At 34.5% G+C, this 19,153-nt stretch overlaps 3 protein-coding genes across 7 annotated transcripts; all 3 read left to right on the top strand.

The window, feature by feature from the left end:
* Nucleotides 1-329: 329 nt before the first annotated feature.
* On the top strand, nucleotides 330-6,840 carry LOC132746125 (acetylcholinesterase-like). Its single transcript, XM_060735201.1, has 3 exons — nucleotides 330-441; nucleotides 4,492-6,068; nucleotides 6,536-6,840. The coding sequence occupies exons 2-3, from the start codon at nucleotides 4,519-4,521 to the stop codon at nucleotides 6,795-6,797; spliced, it is 1,812 nt and encodes a 603-aa protein (XP_060591184.1). The 5' UTR covers nucleotides 330-441; nucleotides 4,492-4,518; the 3' UTR covers nucleotides 6,798-6,840.
* A 3,243-nt stretch (nucleotides 6,841-10,083) lies between these two features.
* Nucleotides 10,084-12,714, top strand: LOC132746126 (cholinesterase 1-like). Its single transcript, XM_060735202.1, has 3 exons — nucleotides 10,084-10,158; nucleotides 10,336-11,942; nucleotides 12,426-12,714. The coding sequence occupies exons 1-3, from the start codon at nucleotides 10,084-10,086 to the stop codon at nucleotides 12,535-12,537; spliced, it is 1,794 nt and encodes a 597-aa protein (XP_060591185.1). The 3' UTR covers nucleotides 12,538-12,714.
* A 1,690-nt stretch (nucleotides 12,715-14,404) lies between these two features.
* LOC132746124 (cholinesterase 1-like) lies at nucleotides 14,405-18,932 on the top strand. 5 transcript variants are annotated; one of them, XM_060735199.1, is made up of 3 exons: nucleotides 14,405-14,451; nucleotides 16,077-17,653; nucleotides 18,586-18,932. In XM_060735199.1, the coding sequence occupies exons 2-3, from the start codon at nucleotides 16,101-16,103 to the stop codon at nucleotides 18,830-18,832; spliced, it is 1,800 nt and encodes a 599-aa protein (XP_060591182.1). In that variant the 5' UTR covers nucleotides 14,405-14,451; nucleotides 16,077-16,100; the 3' UTR covers nucleotides 18,833-18,932. The 5 variants fall into 5 exon arrangements, with proteins under 5 accessions (XP_060591182.1, XP_060591178.1, XP_060591183.1 ...); XM_060735195.1 differs by lacking the exon at nucleotides 14,405-14,451 and adding an exon at nucleotides 14,477-14,596; XM_060735200.1 differs by lacking the exon at nucleotides 14,405-14,451 and adding an exon at nucleotides 14,581-14,596 and having other exon boundaries at nucleotides 16,084-17,653.
* The last annotated feature ends 221 nt before the right edge of the window (nucleotides 18,933-19,153 follow it).

Below are 19,153 nucleotides of genomic sequence, written 5' to 3'. Positions count from 1 at the left end.
ATGACTTTCCAGCTTAACGTATTGAGGAAGACCACAGTTCCTCTCCCGGCACGAGCGAGCACCTGCATATTAAAACCATCGACCTTCTGTAAGCTAGCTGGATAGCTACCTCATATGAACGAATCCAATGAGTTTAAAGTCCCTGACATGATTCGAACCCAAAACGGTGAGGGGCAAGTGATTTGAAACCTTTCAACCACGAAGTCTCCAAACCATTTATGTAAGAATGTACCACAAAACGACACAAATAAACCTAATGGCTATAACGTGTACATTGATTTGATTTATGATAATGAAAAATGAAACTCAGAATTAAGCCATGCGTGGATTTTATGGGGTTTGTTTTACATTCACTAAAATATATAAATATGACATAAAATGTGTTGAATATTAAACTTAGAGGATAAAACAAGACAAGTAACTAGGATACGGTGTGTGAAGGTAAGTAAAATATGTAATCATATGATAAACCAAAAAGGGTTAACAATCATCGTTAAGATATAACAATGAAATATATCATTTGTACTGAATTTACTTTATACTTTATTGTGAACAATTGTTACGCGTAGCCTGTTACATTGCAGGACTAAAACACAACTGCAACGCCTTTTTTGTAATAGTTTGTTTGTTTGGGTTTTACGTCACACCGACACAGTACGACTCAATAAAACATGTTTGTAACGGCGATTTTTATTGGATAATCATAACGTTTGCACTGTCTATATAACACTGCATGTTTGTGACGCCGATAATCATTGTTTATACTATCGGTATAACATTGCTTTTTGTTATGTCGATTTTCATTTGATTTTTATGACGTTTATACTATTAGTCATAAAGATTGTTGACAGGTTATATGGCCCTATATAAACGGCTATTTGTAAATATAACCCGAGCCGCTAGTCGAGGGTTATATTACAAGAAGCCATTTATATACGGTCATATAACCTGCCAACAATCTTTATAACGAATTTATAATACAGCAAGCATCATTTCTTAAAGAAAAAAGTAAGATTTCTTCATGAGTCGACAGCAGCCGTGTATATAAAACTATATAGTGATTAATACTATCACTATTAATGTTTTTACGCCAAATTTTAATGGCCAATTTGAAACCACTCACTAATTCTGCATATTTGTTACATAGAATTTTATTTAACAATCATGACGTTTATGTTATTAATATACAAGGCAACTTCTACTTAAGATTCTTAATTTGCAAGCGACTCGTGTGGCGCCGTTATAATGTCGCAACGACACCAATTACACTTGCCGCTAAATGTCGTGCTATTGTCGCTAAATGTCGCAACCGCCACTAAATGTCAAAAAAATATTTTGCCGTTAAATGTCGAAATGATAACGTTAAATGTCACAGCTATCGCATGAATAACTTTTCCATATTGAGAAAATATAACAAATGAAAGTTTAAAGGCATATGCTAAAGTTACATAGACATAAAGGCAGATTGAAAACTGTATGAAGGAATTTGTTTAAACATTAAATAGTCAACACTGCACCTTTACACTCTGCAACCACAATGAATTAACCAGTATAGATATACATGTAAGCCAAGTGGCACATCCTTGCAAACTGATCCGGCTCTGGCGTATGGCCGACTAACTTCAGAAATTTTTACCTTGATGTTCCCAGAAAGAGAGTTCTAAAAAGTGAAAGCTTGAAAGTGCATTTTACAAATTCAGCAGTGCAAGTTCAGCCTAACCAGTGTCAGAATTGTCGGTTGCTCAAGTTTAATGTTGTTGTTTTTTTTTTACTTGCAGCCACATTACATGTAGGATAACGCGAATATAAAAATAAAAATGTACGTTGCCAAAAATGCCCCAAGGTTAATATTTGCAAACATAGTGTGAAATATGTGTGTATCTCCCATATTTAATGCATATAAAACGTTTCTGAAACGCTCGTGTTTTGCAAAAACTAAATAATTCTGTAACATACATAGAATGAAAAGAAAAAAAACTCTATAAACTCAAAATTTTCAAAGACGTTATATATGCTCTTTTTAAAATTTCACAGAACCATTAAAAGACGAAAACTGATACACCGCTTGGTTTGCATTACTATTGATTTATGTTAATCAATTCAAGACATATATGTTAAAAGTATCCACCTTATCAATGATGCGTTGATAATTAAAGCAATTTATTTATAAGATGAGTTTTATATGCACCTATCACGAAGCGTGATTGCATACTATATTTTATTTATATAATGGTTTTTACATTTCGTTTACAAACGAAAATGAGATTTATAGTGAATTGGTCTATGATGTAAAGTATGCAATGCAATCAATATATTTTTATATTGATAGTATGATGTGTGACAACAAACCATGAAACATGAAATAATTATGTGTGGATGTTGATAATAAAATGTTCTAGAATAAAATATTAGTCATTCATCATATAAATATCATATTAAACCACGTAGAACAAGATAAACAATTTTGTTTGAAATATTTTGAAAGAATATCCAAATGATACGTTTCTATTGTTTTTTGTCAATATATGAAATATTTCTTGAAAATGGGCCCAGTGTAGACCAATCCAATTAAAAAGAATTTCATCTTGTGCTCTGCAGATGGATTGGAACATTGCTGAATGTCACAAAGTTATTTTATATACAAACTTTTACTCAATGTTTATTGTAATTTAGTACCACTAGCTAACTTAATCTTATCATGAATATACAACTTGCAACACTAAGCAGTTGTGTTGCGACATTTAAGGGCAAGGGGAAATCGTGTGACTGTTATTGTTAACAGTGTGATGTTTAACGGCAGAAGATTTTGCGACATTTAGCGGCAAGTGCGACATCTAGCGGAATGGTGCGACATTTAGCGGCAATTGCGACATTTAGCGGCGTTGCGACATATAACGGTTGTAAGTATTTTAGAACCGTAAACAAACTTTCGTAATTAAAGCATATACAAATACTTTGTATACATGTATATTATTTTATATTTAGTTATTATTCCATCAGTTTTTATACTGTAAATCCTTAAATCAGTAATGAGCAATTATTAATTCCAATCGTATTCATTCAGCGAATGTTAGGTGGTTTATTTGTTTGTTCATTATTAGAATGACTTCATACAATTCTAATATACATATACAGGTAAAAATTTATTTTAAAATACTAGTAGTTTGAATGAATACATTTCACATGTTCAACGAATCGAATCTGTTTATCACTTAATTTCAGCAATAGTTCACGTACCAAATTAGACTTGAATATCATTTATGTTTTTATTTATAGTTGTTGTTTTTTTCGACCGACAATAAATTGCCTTTTAGGGAAATCTGTCCTTGATGAAGCTTTATGAAAAGCTTACTTTACTTCTTTTACTACATGGCGTTTCCAAGAGGTACTCTCATATACATATGTATATTATTACTTATGAAGATTCTTGACATGCTATAATTGGATAATCCTGACGTTTATATAATATATATAACACGGCTGCTGCCGACTTATGAAGTAACTCTAAATATGAAAGCTTGGCTTATATATACAAATAACCGTTTATATAAGCAAAGATCTGTATAACTTAAAATATAAACGGTTGTTTGCATATATAACAAGAGTTTATATTGCAAAGAATCCTGTATATACGGTCATAAAACCAGCCTAGAACCTATAACGAATTTATAATACTGCAAACTTTCTTTATTTGAGAAAAAATCTTCATAAATTGACAGCAGCCGTGTATATAGTTTATTATCCAATGAAAAGCGACGTTACAAACATTCATAATAAAAGAGATTCTAACACGCTTCACATCATTCCTCTATCAAACAATCATTATTGTACGATATTAAATTGAATTAAATTAAATTGTTTGTTCAAGCGACTAAAATGAGGACGATATTGGAAATATTTTATCGAAATTTGAGTAGTTTAGATCAATATTTTGAATGTGACATTTCAGATCATTCTGTCACCCCGCTTCATTTTTTTAATTAAAGAAAATGTATTTTGGTTTTACTTATAGACGTCAGTTACGTCCCATACAACAAATGAAACAATTTGAAGTTATTTTTTTATTCTTTTCTCCCTTTTTTGGGCAACTACAGCAAATAATTTACAAAAGTGTAGGAAGATTAATGTTTAAGACACAAATTCATTTGGTCTAATCAGGTGTTTCTTTAATTATGGTGTTCTAGCAGTATATTTGATATGATATTGAAAATTTGCAAAAATACGGCGAAATGGTTGAGAGCAAACCAAAACTTTGAGCCGTTTACATAGTGATATGCTTAGAAAGATAAAGAACAGTCTATGAACGGTGGCCGGTGCTCAGGAGAGTGACGTGTTGATTGTTATTTACCCTTGCGCATCTCTTAATGCCTATTTTTAAAAAATAATCATTAAACACCTTACATTCTTTTGATTAAATGGACAATGGAAACAAAAAAAAACAGAATTCGTTATGAACTTGTTTATAAATACATTTTTTTTCTACATTCACAGATTTAAATATAAATTCAGCAAACAGCCATGGCAAGGCAAGTGGTGTTTTGTTTTCTCCTTATTACCTCCATTTCTTCAATTTCTGCAGTACAAACTCACACTGTCGAAACCAGTATTGGTACTATAAACGGAATGGTCGACGATGTATACGACGGATCATCTGGAACAACGGTTAAGCTTCGTAAATATTTCGGCATTCCGTTTGCAGAACCACCAGTTGGAAAACGTAGATTCAAGAAGCCAGACCCGAAGACACCGCTGACCGAGCCCCTAAATGCTTTTAACCATAGCAAAGCTTGTTCTCAAGTAACTGTTTACAAGCTGGGTGATGTACCGACAGACGAGGACTGTTTGTATTTGAACATCTACGCTCCAGAAACCATTCAGGACGAAAAACTTGCAGTAATGGTATGGATTTATGGGGGAAGTTTGATGCACGGATTTTCCGATATGTACGTTGCTGACAATTTAGCTGTTTATGGCAATGTCATTGTAGTCACTTTCAACTATAGGATGTCTGTTTGGGGATTTCTATCGACCGGTGACGAAAACGCACCGGGAAATTATGGTCTTTGGGATCAACATATGGCGATTAAATGGGTACATGACAATATAGCTAAGTTTGGCGGAGATACAAATAGAGTTACAGTGTTTGGAGAGTCGGCTGGTTCGACAAGTGTAATATTTCAGAGTCTTTACCCAGGTAACAAAGCACTGTTCCAACGTGCCATAGCTCAAAGTGGAAGTATCGGAGCTTTTTGGAGCATCAATGAAAACATAACTCAGAATGCGAGACACCTGGGTACACTTGCCGAATGTGAAACATCAGATAACAAAGCGTTAGTTGATTGTTTGAGAGATGTTCCTAATCACAAACTAGAGGAATTTGTGTCAGACTTCTCGTATGGACTCTTAACCTTTCCTTCTCCTTTCACTCCTGTAACCGATAGACTTTTTATAAACTACGATCAGAAACATGCACTCGATCTGGGAAACGAGTTACCTGTTGCCACAAAAGAAATGTTTTCGTCCATAGATTTGATGACTGGGGTAAATTCAAGGGAAGGAAGTTTGTTTGTGATTCCTTTGTTTGGAGTTATTGACCCTGAAAATTTTCTTCCAAATAGGACATTCTTCGAGGAATATTTAATCAGCATATTTCTAGAAACTGTTTACGGTGGACTTGAACCGCAATCTGCACGAGCATTTATAATTGCTGAATACACAAACTGGAAAGACCCAGATAATAAACACAACACTAGGGAAGAGTTTGTGTCACTTTGGGGAGATAGCGTCTTTGGTGGAGGACTATACCGAACGCTTAATAAACACGAAACATTAGCGTCTAACCGGAATAAAACATATATGTATTTCTTTGACGTGGAACCAGATTTTACAGGTGGCTACGTTCCAATGACGTGGTTTAAGAAACTGGGTCACGGTGAGGATATACCATTCTTGTTTGGGTTTCTCAATTCTGACGTCATAAAGGATGAGTTAAAAGTTACTCCCTCGGTCTGGGAACAGGAGATGTCTCGAGATATAATCCGGCTGTGGTCAAATTTTGCGAAAACTGGGTATGCCTTAGCTCCTTTTTAGCTCACTTATGTCCATCCGGCGTCGGCATTTGTCTTGATGGAATCTTCATCAAATTTTGACAGTATAATTATATAAGTAGTCCCTCGGATAAGTTTGAATATGGGTCATCTTGGGTAAAAAAAACTAGGTAACCAGGTTAAGTAAAAGAACCTTGTTGACATTCTAGAAGTCACATTTTCATTTGATTCATTACACTTTGTCAGAATGATTATGTCAATGATATTTGGATGGGTTCCAAAAATGAGTTATCATGGGTCAAAATCAAGGTAACTTTGTTAAATCAAAAAACAACATTATTAACAGTCACGAAATCACTTTTTTATTTTATCTTCATTTTCTTTTATCAGAGTGATTATCTCAATAATATCTCGTATGAGTTTGACGATTGGCCATCTTAGGTCATTATACTCCACTCAAATTCTTTAGTGATTTTATTTTCTTTCAGAAACCCTAATTCACCATCTGACTTGGGACTTAACTGGACACCGTATACAAAGACGAATAAAAGTTATCTACAGATGTCACGGAACATGACGTCAGCAAACGTCAAACGACGTTGGAATCAGCGAAGAATGACGTTTTGGACGTCACTTGTACCGGAACTTATAGACAGACTCTGCCTTACATCCGTTTCAAGTTCTTGCCATTCTGCGAGTTTTGTTATTATTATAAACCTTATATTTTATCTTCATTTTCACTCAATATGATACGTTGTCAAAATTACTGTTAAATAAATATTTTTATATCACACTAACCAGTAAAATACTAGTACTTTGTTTGTTTCTATGCTTTTGAGTGGATTACTGATTAATCCATGAAAATTTATATTTATAAAATCACAGTGAAAATTATAAGAATGCAATTTCACACTTTATATTGACGAGAATACATTTTAAAGATTTTCCCCCATGTGGTTTGTCAAGTTTGTTTTTGCTTACAATTCTGACATTGTCAGGGCTGTTAAGAGAAAAACACAGCTAAAATTGGGAAATAACTTAAATTTCAAAGTAATAAAACGAAAAATCTTGCTTCAAATTATTCAAATTACCAAGCAGCAAACATCCAACTATGTTTCCAAATAAATTTTTGTTTCATTTTTACAGTCTGAAAAAACGCACCCTTCCACAAGCAAAAACTGTTCTGTCAATCCAACTGATTGCCAAGCCCGTCCTACAAATAGCAAGAGATAAATAACCAACATATCTTTATGTAAACGATTTCATAACTTTTTCATCCAAATACAAAGGTCTAGAGCTTTTTATCTGATCTTTTATACAATAAACACATCTTAAAACAAATGCCATTAAGATCCTTGTCTTTATATTAAGAAATAGTACCTAAAATGAAAAAGTTTAAAAGCTCACATACAAATCATTTTTGAATACACATCCACTGTTTGGTTGCCTTATATAAACTAGACATCCATCAGATGACAAAGGTCCATATGGCACTTATTTGAGTTTCGCAGATTGACTGTTCTATTATATATACCATAGCTAAGAAACAATTATATAACAAAACTTATAAGGTTATTCAGAAACATGCAATATCAAAGCTTTAGACAAGTCCAAGTAAGAACTGACAACTACAAATATTCATATTTCCCCCACACTGTATACGGAACTTATTTGTTTAAGGTTATGACCTGCAACGATAGAACCCAGGACTAAAAAATATGCCTTTCTTTAGTCATTTTTATAATGAATAATAACCATATTCAATATACCAGGCAAATATTTTCCGATTCATAATAACACATAACTTTCCAATTTTGGCTCGTGTACTTATCACATTATGATTGCACGAACTTTACAATACGGTGTTAATTTGGTGAAAAGATGTGGAAATGATTGATGCAAGCATAAGTAAACAAGAACAAGGACAACATGGGGAAGTTATGGATTTCTGAAGTGGTAAATCATTTTTCCGGCGCATGATCAAACATTCAACATAATTATCCAAATAATAAAAAAATAGCATTTACATCAGCGGCGCTGCCATTAGTAGTAGAAAGAAGTCACGTGTTTTCCATCCGGCTATATAGCTATGGAATAACATATCATTTAACAAATTCATCCTGTCGTCGCAAACCAGATCACGGAAGGAGTTGTCATGGTACACTTTCACTTTTTAACCCTGTTCATATTTAAGCCTATAATTATATAGGGATTTTCTTAATGTAGGCGATGCTGAAAGTGGCATGTATTGATTTCATAAACCCTTTATACTCAAATCGCTTTTCTGCACCTGGCCATCAACATGAATCTTTAGAATCTAACATTGACTAAGCCTAGTCTTAGTATCCACATTAGCTCATTTAAGCCTGTCTTAGGTTCTTGACATCGAGATAGATAGATGAATGGACTTAAAGATGGATCACAGAAAAATCAAGTAGACGAGTCTGCAATTTTCATGTAATTTTGTTGGGAAGGATCACCCTTTTTCCATTTTTTACTTTCTTTATCTTTAGGGATCTTCATCCCTAAGATCCATCTGTGCATCTCCATTGACTGAAACAGTGAGTTTGCGTATATACGGGAAATAGAAAGTTTAATTTTGTTGTTTAACATTTGTTTTAATACTAAAATCCTCTGAAGTTGGAAAATAAACTTGTAAGACATGAAAGAAAATTAATTGTAAAATATCGAGATGAATAAAATGCATCATATAAAGCTCAGCTAACTAAACACTCGCACTCTCTAGTTATTGCTTTTTGCTGCAATGGGTAACCAAGTTAGCCTTAACACGTTTGCAATGTAAAAGCTGTCTTAGCATTGATAAAAATGTTCATATATGTACATAAATTGTCGTACTTTTTACACTGTAAATGCTTAACTAACGAATGAAAGTTTAAATTTCAGTAATTTAACGAGGGTAAAATGGGTAAAATGGCTTTTTAACCAGTTCATGTTAAATGTTGAATTCTGCTTGCCGGTGCTAGGGGGCGTGGACGGTAACTTGCACTTTCCAGTACCGTCCATGAACAGGCTCAATCAAACCGAGCCTGCAACATTTTCAATTTTGCCGTGTTGGGCTTTCTTTAGGGATTTTGTATTTATCTATTTTATGATCACATCCGTGTTATTTGTGCCGTGTGGCGGCTGTAAAAAGTCTCCCCGTACATTTAATCAATGATGTTATATTTTCGATCCTTGAAGATCGTTCAGCACGACCTTATTGTTGTGCTTGTGGTATTTTTAGTTTCAACTTTTTGGCACTTTCTAGTTGGGTGGTTCCAATATTCCTACTTGAATAATGTTGAATCACCCTTAGGATATGTTGCCTGCTTTTTAAATTTGTCTTTTGACGTCCTATCTGTGATACGCAGGCTTCATAACCTCAGATCCCCTTTCAAAATTCCATTTTATTTAGTTCCGCCCATTGTTTTCTCGTTTAGGGCACACGCATTTTTTTACTTGGGGACCATATGCCGCTTTTCATGGAATGGCACTACCGTGTCACATTGAAGGTTCCATGATAACCGCCATATGAACACATCTGCGGATGTTTCAAAATTCTAAATTTTACCAGTTCATGTTAAATGTTGAATTCTGCTTGCCGGTGCTAGGGGGCGTGGACGGTAACTTGCACTTTCCAGTACCGTCCATGAACAGGCTCAATCAAACCGAGCCTGCAACATTTTCAATTTTGCCGTGTTGGGCTTTCTTTAGGGATTTTGCATTTATCTATTTTACTCTATCTACCGCTAGGTACATGTATACTATATTTATTTCTATCATAGCTGGGAGACCTTTCCAACTAAATTTCAGAGAATTGTTACAGTAAAAAAACAACATAGTATACCCATTGATGCACTCTGCGCAGATTTAAGTGTATCCTAGTTAACGCATTGTCTGTAGAAATCAAGTAACTGTGTTAATTACTAATATGCATGCGCATGTAGGAATTTATCAAAACATTAGTTCGCATAAACCTATTTCACATGTTTAACCGATCAAATCATGTTATCGCATAATATCAGCAATAAACCAAATGTTATCAAATGTATCTATGTTTAAAATGACTTACAAAAGATTGGCCATTAGGGGAAATATGCATTATCAAGAGGTACATATACATTCGAATTAAACTTACTTTTATCAACGATTTTTTGGTTACAGTTTGTAGATGGTCTTCTAAATTTCCACTGTAATGATTTTTGGATATTCATTCTTCTTGTAAGTTTTACGTTAATAGCATGAACACGCATTCACAATGAACAATACATATATATTATTTTCACAGGTTGAAATGACTATTCAGCAAGGAATAATCAAGTGGCCGATAGTGGTTCGGTTGGTCCTTATTTTCACCATAACTACAGTCTCTGCATTTCAAACTCACACTGTCAAAACAAGTATTGGTATTATAAACGGATTTGTTGAAGATGTATCTTTATCTGAGAAAACAGACTTTTTGTTACCTGATGGCCCATCTGGAACAACGGTTAAACTTCGTAAATACTTCGGCATTCCGTTTGCAGAGCCACCAGTTGGAAATCGAAGATTCAAGAAGCCAGATCCGAAGACACCACTAACCACGCCCCTAAATGCTTTTAACCATAACAAGGCGTGTTTTCAAGTTACTCCTTTAAAGCATGGTAATGCACCGACAGATGAGGATTGTTTGTATTTGAATATCTACGCCCCTGAAACATTGCACAACGAAAAGCTTGCAGTGATGATATGGATATATGGGGGAGCTTTTATGCATGGGTTTTCCGACATGTATGTTGCTGACTTTTTGGCTATTTACGGCAATGTCATTGTAGTCACTTTCAACTATAGGATGTCCGTTTGGGGATTTTTATCGACCGGTGACGAAAATGCGCCGGGAAATTATGGTCTCTGGGATCAACATTTGGCGATTAAATGGATACATGACAATATAGCTAAGTTTGGTGGTGATACAAACCGAGTTACAGTGTTTGGAGAGTCGGCTGGTTCGGCTAGTGTGATATTTCAAAGTCTTTACCCAGGTAACAAAGCACTGTTCCAACGTGCCATAGCCCAAAGTGGAAGTATCGGCGCTTTTTGGAGCGTCAATGAAAATACAACTCAATTGGCTAGACACCTGGGTACACTAGCTGACTGCGAAACAGTAGATAACAAATCGCTGATTGATTGTTTGAGAGATGTTCCAAATCACAAACTAGAGGAATTTGTGTCTGACTTCTCGTATGGACTTGTCACCTTACCCTCTCCATTCACACCTGTAAATGATGGTCTATTTATTAACTACGATCAAAAACACGCCCTTGATATGGAAAATGGGTTACCTGTTGACGCAAAAGAAATGTTTTCCTCCGTAGATTTGATGACAGGAGTGAATTCAGGAGAAGGAAGTATATTTGTGTTACCCTTTTTCGGAGTCAAGGACCGTGAAAATTTTCTGCCAAACAGGACATATTTCGAAGAGTATCTAGTCAGCATATTTTTCAACGCCGTTTACGGTGGAACTGTACCGCAATCTGTACGGGCGTCCATAATTGCGGAATACACAAACTGGAAAGATCCGGATAATAAGTACAACGTAAGGGATGAGTTTCTGTCCCTTTGGGGAGATAGCGTATTTGGTGAAGGACTTTACCGGACGCTGAATAAACACGAAGCATTAGCGTCGAACCAGAAAAAAACATATATGTATTTCTTTGACGAAGAACCAGATTATAGGAGTGGGTACGTTCCAATGACTTGGTTTAAGAAACTAGGTCACGCGGAGGATATACCGTTCTTGTTTGGATTTCTCAGTTCAAACTTAGCCAATGAATATTTTAAAGTAACTCCCTCGGAATGGGAAGAGAAGTTGTCTCGAGATATAATTCGGCTGTGGTCAAACTTTGCTAAAACTGGGTATGCCTTTTTTACTACATATTAGTCGTAGACTGATGTAAACCGTATTACTGATTTTTATCTTAACATAGTTTGTTTATACTTGCATGCGTTTCATAAAAATGTTATTTTTAGTATTGCATCATGTTTGTAATGATGTTTGTAAGTTCCATAATGCTTACTATTTTACATTTTTATTATTTTCAATATTAGGCAATCAATAAGTTCGGTAATTATATTAATAATTCTGTTAAATTGAATTTCAATTTTGATACATACAAGCATTCGCAGATCTAGAAGGAATGGTTAAAGGGGTAAAGACGTCATTATAAGAGCTATTATTGTCATAGAAAGCCTGCTGATTTATTCCTTTGTGCTGCATATGCAAAGGACTATATAGCAGAAATATGTTTTATCTGTTATAATTTAAGATAAATGTTTTAGTAAGTATAGACATGAAAATACTCTAGTTTGAGAAATCAATTTTCTTGTGATTTTTTTCAGAAACCCTAATTCACCTTCTGAGACAGGAATTAACTGGATACCGTATACAAAGACGAATAAGACTTATCTACAAATTACACGTAACATGACGTCAGAAAACGTCAAACGATAATGGAATCAACGAAGAATGACGTTTTGGATGTCTCTTGTACCGGAATTGATGGAAAGGCGTTGTCTTGCATCCATTGCTAGTTCTTGGCATACGCTGCCTTGTTTTGTTATTTTATACACTTTTTTCTTCTCTTTTTCACTCCACGTGATCAGTAAATTACTTTACTGGTAAACAAAATATTCATATTATATTATTTTTATTTATTTTTCAATGAGATACTCAGTGCAATGTAAATCATATCATACTGTATGATAGCAACATCTACCTATTGTGTACGTTAAATATATGTGTTCAAGCTATAGTAAAGTGGAATTCATAAACGTTTTCATGACGCCATAATACCGTCATATGACAACGTCAGTTGGCGCAATTTTGAAAATACCTGACTAATGATCTTTTATATAAAGATATCAAACAAAACTTTCTCTGTATGTTGTTTTTAAATCATCATTTATGCTAATGTTAATTAATAAGGTTAATGTTAAGATAAATAAATATCTTATTTTACATCTACAAGCATCTACAAACTCAAACTTATGTAACAAATGAATGCATTTGTGTTGAACAACCGGAAAAAAACATCGATTATTATGATTTTGCGAGCAAGATTTACAGAATATTTGATATAAGTATTATATTAAAAAAGACGTGCAACCATCGCTGTCCTTGTCAATACAATTTGGACAAATAATGTAAGAACAACTTTCAATTGTGAATTGTTACGAATGTGACATATTGCCTCCTATGCCATCCAGTCTAGGCTTTTCGGCCCTATCCGTCAACCCTTTGATAGTTATTATACGCCCCCCTGCCCAACAAACGAAGTTTTAGGGGGTATACTGGAGTCAGCTGATGGTCGATCGGTTGGTTGGCTGTTCGGTCGGTCGGTCTGTTGCAGATTTCTTGTCCAGGATATAACTCAGAATGTACAAGAGATATCAACTTCATTTTTAGGCAAATAGATATGAAAGAGAAAAAGTGCAGTAACCCTCCCTTTCCCTAATTTTAGAGTTATTGCAATTCATTTTTACATTTTGAACTTTGTCCGGGTCATAACTTGAGAACTATTGAAGGTACCAACATAAAACTTTGAAAGTAGGTCAATCTTACCTAGTAGAAGTGCAGTGGATAAGAACCGTAACCCTGCCGTCTCACATTTTGGAGTTATTGCTCTTCGTTCATTTTTACACTTTTGAAATTTGTTCGGGACATACCTTGCGAACTAAAAAAGGTATCAATTTAAAACTTTGTAGGTAGATAGGTCGTGCTAAGTAGAAGTGCAGTGCATTAGAACTGTAATACCCTTCCTTCTCTAATTTTAGAGTTATTGTCCTTTGTTCACTTTTACACTTTAATTTGTCCGTGACAAAACATGAAATCTATATAGGGTATCACTTTGGAGCTTTGTAGGTAGATATATCTGAATGATTAGAAGTGCAGTGCAATAAAACCATAAGCCTCTTTTCCCATATTTAGATCTCTCTGAGTAGAAGTGCAGAAGAACTGTAACCTGTAACCCCCCCCCCCTTTCCCTAATTTTGAAGTTGTTGCCCTTTGTTCATTTTAACACATTGAACTTTGTCATTGACAAAACTTGAAAACTGTGAAAGGTATCAAAATGAAACTTTATAGGTAGATAGATCTCATCAAGTAGAAGTACAGACATCTCAAGGAGAAAGGACGATGGCCCTTAAAAGAAGTCATTTAAACTCCAAATCCAAACTTTATTTTATCTTAGTTATGAAGGACAAATAATTCAAAAAATATTTTAAAAAAAATACTCCATTCTCCCTTTGTGCAAAACTATAAACTAAAAAGCATGTTTTCTGACAAGTGCGTGTCGGGGATATTCGACGCTTGTGAATTCGACGAGGTATTCAGCTTGAAAATCATAAAAAGCGGGACATACGACAGGTCAGTATATAGTACGTTTTGATATCGCAATGTTTGCATTTGTTACTGTGGCAGATTAAATAGCGTAAAATTTTTTTATTTATCTATCGGCGGTGATTTAAGTTTTTAGTTCACGTTTCTCTACTAAGTGGGACATTAAAAGAAGGTAAGCCTTTTTAAAAAGAACATTGCTTACCTTTTTTTAAAAAGAACATTGAAATATACATGCATATATATATAATTTAATGTAGTGTTTGTCGGACGATACTCGTCAAATCTGTGTACATTATATTTGACATGGCAAAAATTTATAAATAGATGACATTGAATGCAGGTAGCTAGTTTCCATAGATAAAATATCGGACGAATTGGATAAAATTATATCTTGAAAACATCTACATTATTATTTTTATTATTAGCTTTTATTTCATAATGAGGTTAATGAGTTTGAACAATGAACCATTATTATTATTCACCTTCCGACCCGTGTATAAACCTGTCAGTTGGGAAAATAGAGCATGTGATTGGCTCATGTTTTCTGGGGTTTACTTATTGTGACGAAGAAAAACGGCATAATGAGAGAAAAGTTATAATCAGATGCTCATTCTTGGTTACCTTTTTCTGGAGTTCATATTGTGACAGCAAGGAGCGTGTTTTTATTTTTGCATATGATACAATAAAGCAAAAGACATCAAAACTCTGAAAAATCTGATTAATACGAACAAATCAGATAGCGTCGAGTTACAATGTTCTTTCTAATACATATCACACACACACAAATCTGGAAACATTTAAGAACAAGACTCAACAAAAAACGAAATATGAAACATCAACACTTAGTTTAACTTATATTTTCATTCAACGAGTTCCATAAATTTAGTAATGAATCTACACGAATATAATAGTCAGTGTATCACATATATATCTAAGATAAGAACTGTTAGAGTAAATATAAAAAAAGTGTTTCCATAAACGCGTGTACAGTTCATGGCTAGTTTATGATTTAACGCGATTTTACGCTATGTTTGTAAAACGCAAATGACGTCACGTCATAATATATGCACGGTCGTGCAATACCGATTTTGAAGTTTTGTCACAAAAGCCGCACTAGTATGTGATAAATGTTTATATCAAATAGATAATAACAGATGATTTTCATGCACATGTACATTATAGTTCATACTCTTCTTGTTAAGTAGAAAGTTATCAAGTCCTTATTTACGTATGTCATCATTTAATCTTTTTTTACTAGAACACGGGGGTGACAAAGTTCACCGACCGTCCTATCTTTGATGCTTTGGGTGTCACAATTTAAAAGATATTTATGATAACGACGGATGAATATTACGGTTTGACTCAAGGTCGGATTTAAATCAATATAAAGTCTTTGTTAAAGGTTTTAAATCTTGCATGATTTATGTTTATAAACTCAAACAAGTACTGCTAGGATTTTGGCTATGTTTATGTAGATTTATTAAGCAAACGAAAACGTCTTTCTTTCATAATTTGTCTTTCAACCACTTTGATTTTTAAAAACAGTTTAAAACTTCTATATTTGTTCATAAATAAATTTAATTGCACTAATTTTTTTGGTAGATGTCTCGTTGTAATCGGATAAATCTGATTAAAATCATTATTGTTTAAAGTTTTTAGGAAAAGACGATTCAACAATGGCGACAAAAGTGTTATTACTCCTGCCAGTAGTGTACGTAGTTTTGTGGGTCGGAGAAACAAAAACGGTGTCGGTATCTACAAAAATTGGGGTCATTAACGGACAAGTAGAAGATGTAACATTTCTTGATAAATCTGCAACAATCCATACGTTTCTTGGAATACCTTTTGCTGAACCACCTATTGGAAATTTGCGATTCAAAAAACCTTTGCCGAAAACGCCGTTAAAAGATCCGTTAAACGCGTTTAAGCACAACAATGCATGTCTTCCTGGAATAAAAGGTTTGCTCGAGAGTAAAAGATTAAAATATGATGAGGACTGTCTGTACTTGAATATTTATGCCCCGGAATTAAATGAAGAGGAAAAGCCATTGGCAGTTATGGTGTGGATATATGGAGGTGGTTTCATTCTAGGCTTTTCTGACATGTATTTAGGACACCACTTGGCAACACATGGCAGAGTTATAGTTGTTACCCTCAACTACAGGTTGTCAGTGTGGGGTTTTCTTTCTACCGGCGATGAGCATGCGCCGGGTAATTACGGGCTATGGGACCAGCATTTGGGGATAAAATGGGTGCATGATAATATTGCTGCTTTTGGAGGGGATCCGAATCGGGTTACAATTTTTGGAGAGTCGGCTGGGTCGGCTAGTGTATTTCATCAAACACTCTATCCTGGAAATAAAGGACTATTTCAAAGAGCAATAGGTCAGAGTGGAAGTGTTGGTAACTTTTGGGGGCTTAATGAAAAGAATAAAGAAAACGCAAACAAGATTGGAAATCTTGCAAATTGTAAAACAGATGGGTCAGAGTCATTGGTTAATTGTTTGCGTCAGGTACCAGTTGAAGAGTTATCAGATTTCGTTTGTAACTTCAAATACGGACTGCTTACATATCCATTCTCGTTCCTACCAACACATGACGGCGACTTTGTTAAAACTGATCCAAAACGTGTGTTTGACAAAGATAATGATATGCCAAGTGAAGTTGCGGATTTCTTTTCGAGCTTGGATGTAATGACTGGCGTCACCTCGGGAGAGGGTAGCATTGGCATTACTCCGTTTGTAACAGGAATCACTGATGCTGAAAACTTTACGACAAACAAAACTTTCTTCGTGGAAACACTTGTTCCTTCAACAATCGGGAAGGTTTTTGGAGAAACCGTGCCCAAAGTTGCAGAACACATCGTCATATCGGAGTACACAAACTGGGAAAATCCTGATGATGAAAATAATATTAGAGAAGAATTCATTTCCATGTTTGGTGATGTTTCATTCACAAAGGATTTGTATGTTACACTTAATGCACATTCAAAACTTTCGACACATCAGCACACGTATATGTATTTATTTGAAATAGTACCCGAGTATTCCGGCTTTCTACAGCCCCCGTCATGGTTTAAGAAATTCATCCACGCCGGAGATCTCCCTTTTGTATTTGGTTTTGTAAATTCTGATCAACTAGAAGATGAATTTCATGCAAAGCCGGTAAAGTGGGAAATACAGTTATCTGCTGACGTCATGACGATATGGTCTAACTTCGCAAAAACTGGGTATGGGTATAAATGTATTATACAAAAAAATTACTTCAAGCGATTCTCTTCAACTTTTATAATATTACAAATTATGTTTCCTAAATAACATGTACACTTAATATAAAGCGACTAATTTCTGGTCATATCAATAAATAACAAGCCACAGTCGCTTTCTTTCAGCCGTTTTCGTGATACTTGTTTTAAGTATGTTTTATTTTTCTGACGTGAAAGTGTGTTTTCCACTGTGACGCCTTTATTTTAGAAATCTTTAGCTCGAATACATCGTCTTTAGAGCCTGACTTGTAAATAAATAAGATATTTGAGCCTTTATTTAAACATCTACACAGGGTCAGGGATAATGTTATTATTTTCAAATATTGTTCAAAGACAACTTTAAAGGCGTAGAGGTGTTGAGCTTTCAGGTTTAATACTCAGACTTACATCTTGTTAACGAGACAAAAAATTAGTGACGCCAGTATCGTACCTTTTGCCAATCTTGCAAGTGTACTCGAGAAAAAAAATCATAACAGCAATTTTTTGTTTCGGATCCTTGACCCGTTTAATCATAAAATAGTGTCATTTTACAAATATCCTTATTTTCATACGTCATGTATGTTCAGGATTACGGATTACAGACGCTAAAAAAGCAAGCGTTGTCTCACATGACAACAATAAACTAAAGATAAGTATTACGAAAACTGTCGGGAAAAGGCGCGAGCGGCTCAGAGTTTGTTCACGAGTCGATATCTACCGATTGACAAGGAATTGTTTCATATCAGTATTTTATCTCAAAAAGAATTAAGATGCAATATTAAATGATATTTTAGAATATGAGGGTAGGAACGTTATCCAGCCTTGCACTATATTGGCCGGAGAAATATGTTTTAAAATATAATTTAAATAGTACCCATGCAAAGGCTAGACGAAAGAGAGTTGTATTTTTTTTTCAGAAATCCTAATTTCCCGTCAGACCTTGGACTCGATTGGATTCCTTACACTCGAAAACACCAGCATTATTTACAAATATCACGTGATATGACGTCAGCAAATGTGAAACAACGCTGGAACACACGGAGGGCTAATTTCTTGGAGAATATCTTACCACGAATTGTCAAAGCTGCACAATGTAACGAACAAAAATATTCTGAAAATTTAAATCAAGAAACATGCGATAAAGATAACAGTTGTTCGCCCTAAACAATTTCCTTTTTATAAAGCCGGTTAATGTTATATGGACTATTGCTAATCGGCAAGACTTTTCGACTGATTGAAGAGACCATAGTGCATATTACGCTTGATAGTACAGTCCAACCTCGATTATTCGAAGTTCCCGGGACTGAAAATTTACTTCGAAAAATCGATGGGTTCGAATAATCCAAATCCGAACATAGTGATAGGCAAAAACTACACCACTTGACCATATCGCAAATTCTAGCGGAATTAAATGTTTACAACTCATCTGTTACCGGTAATCAATCGATAAAAACAAATAAACAATTTTAAATGTTTAAAATATTT

Source organism: Ruditapes philippinarum, unplaced genomic scaffold, assembly GCF_026571515.1.
Source record: "Ruditapes philippinarum isolate M1 unplaced genomic scaffold, ASM2657151v2 ctg2914_1_1_1_1, whole genome shotgun sequence".
Classification (NCBI taxonomy): domain Eukaryota; kingdom Metazoa; phylum Mollusca; class Bivalvia; order Venerida; family Veneridae; genus Ruditapes; species Ruditapes philippinarum.
This window is presented reverse-complemented; position numbering and strand designations above follow the sequence as displayed.

What these genes read in the sequence shown, in the direction of transcription:
- LOC132746125 (XM_060735201.1), top strand. Translation starts at nt 4,519, where the DNA reads ATGGCAAGGCAAGTGGTGTTTTGTTTTCTCCTTATTACCTCCATTTCT. An exon ending in TCAAATTTTGCGAAAACTGG is followed by an intron (nt 6,069 to 6,535) that starts GTATGCCTTAGC and finishes ATTTTCTTTCAG; the next exon opens with AAACCCTAATTCACCATCTG.
- LOC132746124 (XM_060735199.1), top strand. Translation starts at nt 16,101, where the DNA reads ATGGCGACAAAAGTGTTATTACTCCTGCCAGTAGTGTACGTAGTTTTG. An exon ending in TCTAACTTCGCAAAAACTGG is followed by an intron (nt 17,654 to 18,585) that starts GTATGGGTATAA and finishes TTTTTTTTTCAG; the next exon opens with AAATCCTAATTTCCCGTCAG.
- LOC132746126 (XM_060735202.1), top strand. Translation starts at nt 10,084, where the DNA reads ATGTTATCAAATGTATCTATGTTTAAAATGACTTACAAAAGATTGGCC. An exon ending in GAAATATGCATTATCAAGAG is followed by an intron (nt 10,159 to 10,335) that starts GTACATATACAT and finishes TTATTTTCACAG; the next exon opens with GTTGAAATGACTATTCAGCA. An exon ending in TCAAACTTTGCTAAAACTGG is followed by an intron (nt 11,943 to 12,425) that starts GTATGCCTTTTT and finishes GATTTTTTTCAG; the next exon opens with AAACCCTAATTCACCTTCTG.